Genomic DNA, 11,191 nt, shown 5'->3' with positions numbered 1-11,191 from the left:
CTTGGGGCTGCGTTACCCTCCGCCGGCTGAAACAGGGAGCCCCGCGTCCTCCCCACGGAAGGGACGAGCGCGGCCCGCCGTGTTTCGACCACCCGCGGCCGCCGTAGCGGCTCCCGGAAGTGTCTCCATGGAGACGGGAGGAGCCCGGGCCTGGTTGGGGCAGTGATGGAGAAATACGAGCGGATCCGGGTGGTGGGGAGAGGTGCCTTCGGGTGAGGGCGGCGCCGGGGGCTCCCTGTGATGCCAGGGGGCACCGGGCCTGGGGGGGGGGGAGGTGTCCGGGCCTTTTTACCGTGGTAAAGGGGGGGTTGGGGGTTGGGGGCGCTCCGGGCCTATGGCGCCTCAGGGAGGAGGGTGCCGCAGGCCGAGTTACCATGGCAACAAGGCGCACGGGCACTGTCGCCATGGTAACTCGGTGGTCAGCCGGCGTGTGGCACCCTGGGGGGGGGGTGGTGTCGGGCCTGGCTGTTGCCATGGCGATGGGGTGACACGGCACCAGGGGTGTACGTGGCGGGTGGGGGGGGGGGTGAATTTCAGACCCCGTTACCACGGCAACAGTGGGGGGCAGGGGCCACGTGTCACCCAGCGATGGTGGGCAGGCCGTGTGTGTGTGTGTGTGTGTGTGTGTGTGTCCCAGCCCCAACCCCGTGCTGAGGCCTCATCCCCATCCCCACAGCATCGTGCACCTGTGCCTGCGCAAGGCTGACCAGAAGCTGGTGATCCTGAAGCAGATCCCGGTGGAGCAGATGAGCAAGGACGAGCGGCTGGCAGCGCAGAACGAGTGCCAGGTCCTCAAGCTGCTCAGCCACCCCAACGTCATCGAGTACTATGAGAACTTTCTGGAGGACAAGGCGCTCATGATCGCCATGGAGTATGCCCCAGGTGGGCCTTGATCTCCCACAGGTGGTTCCTCAGTGGGTCTGAGGGATGCCAAGCCCTCAGCTTTCCTTGGGTTGGGCTGGTGTGGGCCCATGTTGTGCTTCTCATAACCATCCTGTGCTTTGAACCCCTCAAAGAGTCCAAATGCAGCTCTCTTAAACAGACATTTTTGTAGAAAAGGATCTGGGGGTGCTTTTTGACACCAAGTTGTCCATGAGCCAAGTGACACAGGTTGCCTGGAGAGGTTGTGGAGTCACCATCCTTGGAGATATTCAAAAGACAGGTCATAGTCCTGGGCAACCAGCTGTCAGTCGCCCTGCCTGACTGAGCAGGGGATTGGACCAGAGCACCTTCTGAAATCCCTTCCAACCTCAACCACTCTGTGATTCTGTGATTATATGCCTTGTGCCTGCTAATCTTATCCAAACCAAAGAGATTTCTAACACCTCTGGGGCTGAGAAGCGTGCTGCCATCTGCCCTTGGCTTCGGTTTCACATACATTCCCCTGTGTCAGCTCTCAGCCATGCTGCTGGTCCCACAGCTCTGCGTGGGCAGGCGTGATTTCTCACGAGATTTACTGTGAAGTTGAAGATGAAATCAACAGTTACCTGAGGGTTTCATTCAAAGTTGTACATGAGCCCTGAAGCTGGACCTCCCCTTCTCCACACAGGGGCCTCTCCGTGCCACGTGGCCTCTCGGACTGCAAGAATTCTCTTTGGCAGAACAGGCTTATCTTGTTCTGCCATCGAGCTTTATGTCTTCCTCCAAGAGCTGTAACGTTAGTGTTTCTTTTCCTGCTGCCTTGGACAGTATGTCAGCAGTAACTTCTCACCCGCGCTTTCTTCGCGCCACCAACTGCGCTGCCATTGTTCTCAGGAGCAGCGGAGGACGTGCTGCGTGTCCCACCAGGATGTGCTTTTCCCCATGTGCTTGACTTGTTAAGATGCCAGGACTAAATCCCCCTGGGTTTTAGGCTGGGTTTGTGCTGCCCTGTGCAGCCTCCCTTTGCTGACAGCCCTCTGTTGTTCTTTGCAGGGGGCACGCTAGCGGAGTTTATTCATAAGCGCTGCAACTCCTTGCTGGATGAGGATACCATCCTGCACTTCTTTGTGCAGATCCTCCTGGCTCTCCACCACGTGCACACCAAGCAGATCCTCCACCGTGACCTGAAGACTCAGAACATCCTCTTGGACAAGCATCGTATGATTGTCAAGATCGGAGACTTTGGCATCTCCAAAATCTTGAGCAGCAAGAGCAAAGCCTACACGGTGAGTGGCCTGGCTTTGCAGGCAGAACACTTAACACCATGGCAGCAGGCTGGAAACTCTGGATTTGGCTTGAGATAATCTCTTAGGAGCTGCTGTAGGCAGCAAGGTCAGATGCAGCATACCTGCAGTACACCATATCCACGTGTCGCGATGCTGCTTTGCTCCTTGGAGTTTCTATAGGCTGATGTGTTCATGCCCAAGCTTGCTACAGCTCTGTTAGGATGGAGATGGGTGAGGAAGAGCTGCCTGGAAGAAATTGGGGTGTCTGGGTGCACTGGTGAGGGGGGCAGGGTTCCTCCCACTGTCACACTGGCAGGTGTTGCGTTTGCAGGCTCTCCTGGCAACTGAATTCCTGCCTGTGTCCCGCTGTCCTGCCTTGTCCTAATCCCCTCTCTCTGCTTGAGACTTCGGTACAGTCACTACCCAGTTTAATCTGACTAGACGTTTCTATCACGCTCCTTGCTCTGGGCTCTGATTCTCTCAAATGGATAGGAGCAAAATTAGAGGTAATCTCTGGATGTGCAAGGGAGGTCACCAGAAAGGCAAATCCTCCTGTTTCTTACTGAGATTGTCAGCCAGATGTTGACACCAGGGAACAAAAGCCCAGCTCCTCTAAGCTGCAGTTGACAGTGCCCTAGCCAGCCTACGCACCGGGGCTCTAAACCGAACCCTTCTCTTTCCACTTCCCTGCCCCAGTTTCACAGCATCACAGTAGATTTGTCTCTTCTAGGTTGTGGGAACTCCGTGCTACATCTCCCCAGAGCTCTGTGAAGGGAAGCCTTACAACCAGAAGAGTGATATCTGGGCTTTGGGCTGTGTGCTGTACGAACTCGCCAGTCTCAAGAGGGCTTTCGAAGCTGCGGTAAGAGGGATACGTATGGTTTACAAGCAGCGCAGGGAGCTCTGGCTCCCTGCAGAGGTGAAAATGTACGATCGGATCCCTCTCGCTGAGCCTGGAGGTGTGAAGGCAGAGGGCAGTGCTGAGAACTTCTTGCTTCTCACAGCCTCGCCTCTGACCGCCCAGCTCTTTGTATGTCTCTCCTTTTCTCTCCAGAATCTTCCTGCCTTAGTATTGAAGATCATGAGCGGGACGTTTGCCCCAATATCAGACAGGTATAGCCCCGACCTGCGCCAGCTCATCCTCAGCATGCTGAACCTGGATCCTTCCAAGCGGCCCCAGCTGAATGAGATCATGGCCCAGGCTATCTGCATTCGGCCCCTTCTGAACCTCTACACCGATGTGGGCAGTGTCAAAATGAGAAGGCAAGTGATACTGCCACCTGAGTGTCCCTTGGGAGGGGCTGCTACGGGTGGCAGCGTGTCGGGGCTCACTGCCCTCATGACAAGCTCTGAAGAGAGCCTTGTCCCCATGCAGCTCTCCTGCCTTACCCAGCGTGCAGCTGCTGTGGGCCCAGGCTGGCCCTGTGGCTTGAGGCCACGGCAGGTGTCCTGGCAGGTGTTGGGTTGTCATCACACAACAGTGAACAGAGAGTTGTGAGCTTTGGTGGGGGGGAAAGTGAACTGATGCCAACTCCCCTCTCCCGGGTGGTTTAAAGCACCTACCGTGGCAATTCTGCGAGCTGTTCAGCTGCAGCTTATGCTGTAGCTCTGCCCAGACCTTCTGTGATCCAGGGAGTGTCAGGACCTCTGGGGCTGAGCTGGCACTAAGAACTGGATTTTGGTTTGCCAGGCCTGAAAAGCCCTTGGCTCCGGTGCCGACAGTGACCCACAGCCGGACGGGGGGACGAGCGAGCAGTGCCAAACCGAGGGGTGAGTCCTGCCATGGTGTGTTCAACCCAGCTCTGCTCAGAATGACCCTTTCCTTTGGATGAAAGGGTCCCAGAGGCACCTGGGCTTCCAGAGAGAGGAAGTTGGAGACATCAGCTTCCCTGTTGGGCACCTCAGCTCTGACGACCAAGCAGTGCTCCTTCTCCAGCTGCCTCTTCTAGGTTTTGAACCCTTGAATGAAGTTTCTGCTGTTCTCAGCAAAGGCTGGGAAGCAGCTGGGGGTGCTGAGTGGGGAGCGTTCCAGCGCAGGGCAGTGCAGCTGGCACTGGTAACAATTAGGCTAGAGCTGTCATCGTGCTGCTTCTCTCAATTCTGGGATAAAACACAAGGATTTGTTCCTGCCTGCTTCTCTCAGCCCTGGCTTTGAGCTCCCCAGCAGCCCCTTGCCAATGTTGGATCAGTAACTGGTCTGGCCCTGCAGGCTGGCAGGCAGCTCTGCTGGCACCCAGGCTGGCTCCTGTTGTTTCTTTCCCTCTGGGAGGAGAGTCAGAGAGGTGCATGTTGACCATTTCTCTTTGCCTCACAGGTGTTCGAGGTGGTTCAGCCAGAACAGGAATCCCTCCTCCGCTGTCATCCATCTACACCTGGGGGAGCGGGATCACCACCCCGCTCCGCCTGCCCATGCTTAACACCGAAGTGGTGCAGGTGTCTGCTGGCAGGACGCAGAAGGCCGGGGTCACCAAATCAGGGCGGCTCATCATGTGGGAGGTGAGTGACGGGGAATTTGTGGCCAGCAGTGGCCGTGGAAGCCTCAGATGTGCGTTTTCTAAGGAGGCCCAGGCTCTGTGTCTCCCAAGACCACAATCCAGTCCTGGGTGCAAGTGACCCTGCTAAGCCTGTGGGAAGGGGCTCATCTGAATCCTCCAGCCCAGCTCTTGCTGCATGACAGTGCAGCAGCTGACATGGTTTCTCGCTGCCAGGCTCCCCCAATGGGCACTGCAGGAGGCCCATCTCTCCCAGGAGCCACCGAGCAGCTCCAGCCTCAGTTTGTATCCCGCTTTCTTGAGGGTCAGTCTGGTGTGACCATCAAACACGTGTCCTGTGGTGATCTCTTCACATCCTGCCTCACAGGTGAGCTGCTGCCTCCTGCCTTCGCCTGGCTGAGTCCCAGAGCCAGGTGTGACTGCCTGGGGAGCCTGCTCAGAGAGGAACCCCAGAGATGGCTGGGGTGACACAAAGAGCCCTGTGACCTGGCATATAATGTGAGGAGGGGCTCAGAAACGGCAGGCGTGCTCCTCCTGTGATGCCACGCTCCAAAGGTCTATCCAGTGTGGGGAGGGCAATAATTCTGCTTTGTGTGGTGTTCTGGCTGCACTAGTGTCACCTGAAACCAGAACTGGCCTGTACAGTGGGTACTACCACGTGAACAGGGAGGTTCAGCCTTTCTCTGTCACGTCCCCTGCGAGTGTGACACAGACACGAGCTGTGACCAGCAGTGACTGGTGCTGCAGAGAGGAGCCACCATGAACTCCTGCATGGCTGGTTGCCCTCAGCAGCAAGAAAGCAGTGTGGGGGGGGGGGTGTCTGAAACCCTCTCAGCATGAGCCAGGAGGTATTCTGGCTGTAAGGGAAGCACACACACCAGCCCAAGGCCGTGTTTGTGGAGCAAAGGCCTCCCAATGATCCTCTGGGAGCCCTTCTGCGAGGGATCAGGGCAGCAACGACAGACGTGCAACTGGCAAACTGTAGTCGTCTGTTTGTCCTACCTCTCCCTGGCATTTCCTGCCACCCCTCTGCAGGGTATCTGCTCAGTGGGAGCCTCTTGTGTATTTAACACCTGGACAGAGTGTGGAGCTCACAGCTCCTGCGTACACAGCTGCAATAATGTTATCTGGGTGCTCTCCTATCAGCTGCTGTTTGTTTGGCTGGTTGTCGCAGCGCATTGAAGCTGCTGCTCTCAGGAAGGTCACTGAAGGCCTTTGGCACCCCCAAGCAAGTTATGAGTCAGCGTGGGTCCAAGCAGAGCTGCTCTCCTGGGAGCCACGGTCAGCCCCATGAGCTGTGCACGCCTCACGTGGGCTGGTAACATGACTTCTTTCTGCTCTTCCAGACAGGGGGATAATCATGACGTTCGGCAGCGGCAGCAATGGCTGTTTGGGGCATGGAAACTTCACAGATGTCAGCCAGGTTGGTCGTGAGGGAGCTGGGTGTGCTGCTTCCCCAGGGTAGAAGATGGATCGTGCTTTCTGCTCCGTGCGAGAGGGCTCATCCCAGCTCCAGGGATGTGCATCCCAGGCATGCTGTGGCATCTGACTCCCTCCCCCTCCTCTCCCTGTCACTGCGAGTTTTAAAAGACCCAACCTACCTCTCTTTTTCTTTCTCTTCCCCCCCCCTCCCTCCCCTACACAATGATCCCTTTGAGCGTGGGGGAAGTCAAGAGCTGCCTTGTGGTTGCTGTTGGCACGCTCCCAGCTTGGAGGCTGCCTCCAATCACACACCTGCCTGCTTCACTCTTGGCCTGCAGCTGCCAGGGTTCACTGAGAAAAGTTATTTTTCAAAAGAGCCAGTATTTAAAGAAGAGCTGTGTGTTTCCGATTGGCTTGGAGCACTAGGGCTGAGGGCTCATTGCTCCCTTCCAGCTTCTTCCTCTCCTGCCCTCGGATGTGGCAGCAGCCAATGGCTTCCAGCCGAGGCCGGGGACTGGTGCCATTTGTCACTGTGGTCAGCTGGCTCATTTGTTCCTGCTCAGGAGCTTAGCTGCTCAGTGCTTATTGCTGGGGCAGAGAGACCAGTTGGGAGCAACATCCAGGTCCCAACAAATGGTGCTTTTCACTAAAAGAAGATAATGAGAATGAGAATCGCTGTGGTGAGGTGTCAGATCTAACAGCAGGTCACAGCAGGGGCTGGGCAAAATGTGGAGATGCTGAGCTCTCCACACCCTAACGAATATGTAGTGATAACTCACAGCTCCTCTGCACCAGAGCCTTCCAGCCAACGCATCCTGCACCAAGCCCCTGCCTGCTCAGAGCGTGCGTTAACAGCCCCTGGCACTCCCCACATGGGCAGGGGGGCAAATCCCAACCCTTTTCCCCCTCTCCAAACTGTTGTGCTGGCTGCTTTCTTCTGCCCCAGAGATGTTTGCATTATCTTCTGTGCTATGTGCACGTAGTCTCTAAACCCTTTGAAGACTGTTTGGAACAAAAAAAAAACCCAAAACCCAAACCCAAATCTCTGCTGTTTGTGTTGGATGAAAACTGGGACACTGCCAGCACTGTGTTGAGACTGGGGGGGGGCTGGGTGGGAGGGATGGGAGCAGCCAGGCAGGCTGGGAGGTCTCGGCTGACGGCTGCTGCTCTTCCCCTGCCAGCCCAAGATCGTGGAGGCCCTGCTGGGCTACGAGATGGTGCAGGTGGCCTGTGGCGCATCTCACGTCCTGGCAGTTTCCAATGAACGGGAAGTGTTTGCCTGGGGCAGGGGGGATAATGGTAAGAGATGCCTGCTTTGCAAAACAGGGCTTGTGCTTTCCCCCTTGCCTGCTCCCACTCCCCTCGCTGGCCCTGCTTGCCCACGGTCCTCTCCAGATGTGCCAGGCTAGGTGGGTGTGGAAGCATTGCAGCTGCTTTGCCGCATACCAGGGCCCCCTGTGCTTTGGGTTTCACCGTGCTCTGTGATGATAGATGCCAGGCTGGGCTCTCACAGCAGCTCTGGTGATGCTGTTGCTTGTGGGGGGTGCACTTGGTTGGTGTGTTGCCATCAGCTCTGTCCCTCCCAACAGGTCGGCTTGGGCTGGGTACACTGGAATGCCACAACTCCCCCCAGCAGGTCACAGTCCCACCAGAGCATGAGGCTCAGAGGGTCATCTGTGGCATTGATTCCTCCATGGTCCTCACAGTGAAGAACCAGATTCTTGCTTGTGGGAGCAACAGGTAAGAGGGGTCTGGCACTGCAGAACTTGGCCACAGCCTCCTGTGCCTGTCCCTCACTGGCCAGTCCAGGAAGAGGAAGCAAGTGGCTCTAGAATACATCTCAGTGTGATCCTACTTTCCAGCATCTAGCTGCTGGTTATGCTAGGGCAGGATTTGGCTCAGGGTGTTTGTGCCAGGCTGTGTTTGGCTAGCTCTGAACTGTGCTGTTCCCTGTGCAGGTGTAACAAGCTGGGCCTAGATCAGATCAGTTCAGCAGAGGAGCCTTCCCCAGAGGACCAGGTGGAAGAGGCCACCGTGTTCACGTGTGCCCAGTCGTCCCCCTTGAACCAAGAGCCGATTGTGTGTGCTGACATCGGTACGGCACACTCAGCTGCAGTCACAGGTGAGGGGGGGATGCCCAAGTCCCTGGAGGAGGTGGGGGGAACCCCTGCATTTTCCCCATCCTCCTCCTGCCTCTGTTTCCCATGGGCAGAAGCCTCAGAGAGGCTCAAGAGGCATCCTGCACTCACCGCTGGAACTCTGAGTAGAGAGCAGCGGGGTTCAGGGGCTTCAGTGCCTCCTTTTGTGACACCTGGTTGTTTCTTTTGTCCCTGTTGTCAGCTTCTGGCCAGTGTTACACCTTTGGGAGCAACCAGCACGGGCAGCTGGGCACCAACTCCTGTCGCAGCAGCCGCGTACCCCACCTGGTTGTGGGGCTCCAAGCGATGAAGGTCACTGTGGTGGCTTGTGGGGATGCCTTCACTGTGGCTATTGGAGCAGGTGAGGCCAAAGGCCCCGTGTCCTGGGCTACAGCAGGCTCTGGCTTCCCTCTGCCTGCAGACCATGCTGTGGCCAGGGACGGCCTTGGAGCTAGCCCAGGGAGATGAGAAGCCTGTTTGCTGCTGGTGAGTTCTGTGTGCAGCAAGGTGTGTCTGTTCCTCTGCAGATGGTGAGGTGTGCACATGGGGGAAAGGAGCCAGGGGACGCCTGGGCAGGAAGGACGAAGAAACAGGAGCACCCAGGCCAGTGCAGCTGGAGGAGACACATCCATACCTGGTGACCTCTGTAGCCTGCTGCCACGGGAACACACTGCTGGCAGTAAAGCGTGAGTAGAGGCTTTGTTACTGTGATTCCTGCTGTGAGAGCCCAGCCAGACACAATGCCTTGTGACTCAGGCTTTACTGGGTAACCCTGGCGTGTAAGCTCTGTGTTATTCTAGTCCCTCTAAGAGCTGTAGATGAACAGAAATAACTGAAAGCTCATAAAAATTGCCCTTTTGCTACCCAGCACTGTGACAAGCCCACTTCCACTGGGCTGGGGGAACAGAGAGATGGCAGAGGCCGTCTCTTGCAGTCCCAGACAGGTGGGCTGGCCGAGCTGTGGCCAGTGGAGAGAGCTGGTGTGCTGGCGGTCCACCAAGTATCCAAAAAGAGCAGCTCTCTTAATTGATGCTGCTGAAATAGAAGCTGAGATTTGAGGCGTCCTTTTGGCTGCTGGCTTTCCATTGTGGTTTGGAAAAGATAGCGATGGTTTTGTGGTTCCTCCCTGCTTGGGCCAGAGGCAGCAGCGTTGCACAGTTAAAACGTGCCCGTGGTGTGACCTGCCCTTCTGTTGCCTGGATGTAGGATGGGAGCCTGGCCCAGACTGCTGGAGGGGCCTTTCTTCCTCCTCTGCTGGGCTGATTATGGCCTCGGCACTGGGCTGAGGGATTCCAGTCCCAGCCCACTTCAAGGAGGCTAATTACACCCCTGAGGGGAGGAGGCCCAGCTCACTGCCCCAGCGCAGCGGAGTCGGCTGTGGCTCCTGTCCTTTGCCTGTGAGTGCCGAGCTCTCGTGTGACGTGCGCTGCCATGTGAAGGGCACAGGGAATGGCTGAGTCCACACACTTGGGAACAAGTAGGGTATTTGTCATGGGAGCAAGAGGGGTTTGTTTCTGCAATAAGGCTGCAGCCACTCTATCCTTCCGTTGCCAGTAACCCTGAGCTCTGGTTTGTGGCAGCTGGTTTGTGGGCTCCCACCTGCAGCACCATAGAAGCAGGGGCTGAGCTCATAGCCCCACTCCCATCCCTCTGCACCACCTGGTCCGAAACCTCAACCCTCCTTCCCAGTACAGGAAGTACAAACTCAGCAGCAGCAGTGCCAGGGCAGCAGCCTCACCTGCTCCAGCATCCTTCAGTGCCCAGGCTGCAGAAAGCATTGAGAGTTCTGCAGAAACCTGAGATCTGCCTCTGGGTGTTTTCAGGCAGCTCTGTCTGCCTGAAAACCTCGAGAGACAGAGAGAGAGAGTGCACAAGAGCTGGTGACACCCTTGATGTCATTGCTGCTGTCAGCTCTGGCTGTGATCTGGCCCAGAGAGGGTGCTGGCACAGGCCAGCGCTGCTCCACCTTCGGGGCGGCAGTTCTCTGCCACTCTGCGGTTTCCTCCTGGTGTGCCTGACACTGTTTTGACTGGCTTGGGCTTCTGCCCACTTTATTGTGAGGTTGCAAACACAGGAATAACCAGGAGAAGCCAGGCATGCTGGAGAGGAAGAGGAGGAGGGCAAAAGCATCACGAGAAGGCGTTTCCTCCTGCTTGGGCTCTGCGTGCTGGGCATTGCGTCCTGTTTTGTGCCACTACTGAGGCCTTGCAGTGGCTTCCTGGGGTAGTGGGACAGGGATTGCAGTGCCCATCTGTTGGGTATCTGGCCTTTGTGGGGCAGGTGCCTGTAGCTTCATGGAGATGGCGGCTTATGGCTTATTCTTGGTCCTTTCCCTTTGTGTTTCAGCTGCCGTGGAAGAGTCACCTTCCCAGTGAGTCTGAGTTGAGAGGGGCTGTATCCAGCCCCATCGTGAAGGTGTGGAGGCACCCCCAGCTGCCCAGCGTGCCTGTCCTTGCTGCTACCCACTACAGCCTGGCTCAGACCTGCATCCCCAGAGTCAGGAGCTCCTCCGCGGTGCTCCGAAGGCAGCGGTCTGGGAACAAGGAGTTCTTAACGATGGTTCCCATGGAACCAGAGCTGGTCCTGCTCATCGAATCCACGAGGGTCACTACAAACCTCCAGTGCCTGAGAGCTGCTGCTGGCCTTGGATGTGCCATGTGGCAGATGTCCCAGGAGCATCTGAGGCTCACACTGGGGCTCTGCCCCTCCCTGCTGGAAGTGTCTGTGTAGAAGGGTGAGGACCACAGCGGTTATTTTCTCCCGTGGAAAGTGTCTCTGGTTACAAAGCAGAGGCTGACAGCTCCCTGTCTGAGAGAGCTGTCAGCCTCTGCACAGCAGCGTCTGGAGTTAGGGCCCCAGGCGTTATGCTGGGTGACTAAGTGCAAACCTCTTTTCTAATTAGAGAAGCCTGGCCTTTCCCATCCCCCCCCCCCCCCCCCCCCCTAAAAGGTTCCCCCCCCCCCTTTGTTGAGCTGTTCATGGTGTTTTGAGG

At 57.0% G+C, this 11,191-nt stretch overlaps 1 protein-coding gene across 1 annotated transcript; it reads left to right on the top strand.

The window, feature by feature from the left end:
- The first annotated feature begins 150 nt into the window (after nt 1–150).
- NEK8 (NIMA related kinase 8) lies at nt 151–10,691 on the top strand. The gene is made up of 15 exons (XM_084272897.1): nt 151–212; nt 677–882; nt 1,915–2,147; nt 2,878–3,009; nt 3,202–3,410; nt 3,838–3,917; nt 4,462–4,643; nt 4,856–5,006; nt 5,986–6,062; nt 7,243–7,360; nt 7,651–7,801; nt 8,020–8,183; nt 8,402–8,560; nt 8,727–8,885; nt 10,546–10,691. Exons 1-15 carry the CDS (start codon nt 166–168, stop codon nt 10,572–10,574), a joined length of 2,097 nt encoding a protein of 698 aa, XP_084129023.1. The 5' UTR covers nt 151–165; the 3' UTR covers nt 10,575–10,691.
- The last annotated feature ends 500 nt before the right edge of the window (nt 10,692–11,191 follow it).

The sequence above is a fragment of the Gallinula chloropus genome (genome assembly GCF_964237585.1).
Source record: "Gallinula chloropus genome assembly, chromosome: 19".
In the NCBI taxonomy this organism is placed as follows: Eukaryota; Metazoa; Chordata; class Aves; order Gruiformes; family Rallidae; genus Gallinula; species Gallinula chloropus.
Note: the sequence above shows the minus strand (reverse complement) of the source record. Positions and strands in the feature narration are given on the sequence as shown.

Bases quoted from the DNA above. Each gene is read 5' to 3' on its own strand.
- NEK8 (XM_084272897.1), top strand. From the start codon at position 166: ATGGAGAAATACGAGCGGATCCGGGTGGTGGGGAGAGGTGCCTTCGG. The intron at 883-1,914 runs GTGGGCCTTGAT...TGTTCTTTGCAG, and splicing joins CGCCATGGAGTATGCCCCAG to GGGGCACGCTAGCGGAGTTT. The intron at 8,561-8,726 runs GTGAGGCCAAAG...GTTCCTCTGCAG, and splicing joins CACTGTGGCTATTGGAGCAG to ATGGTGAGGTGTGCACATGG.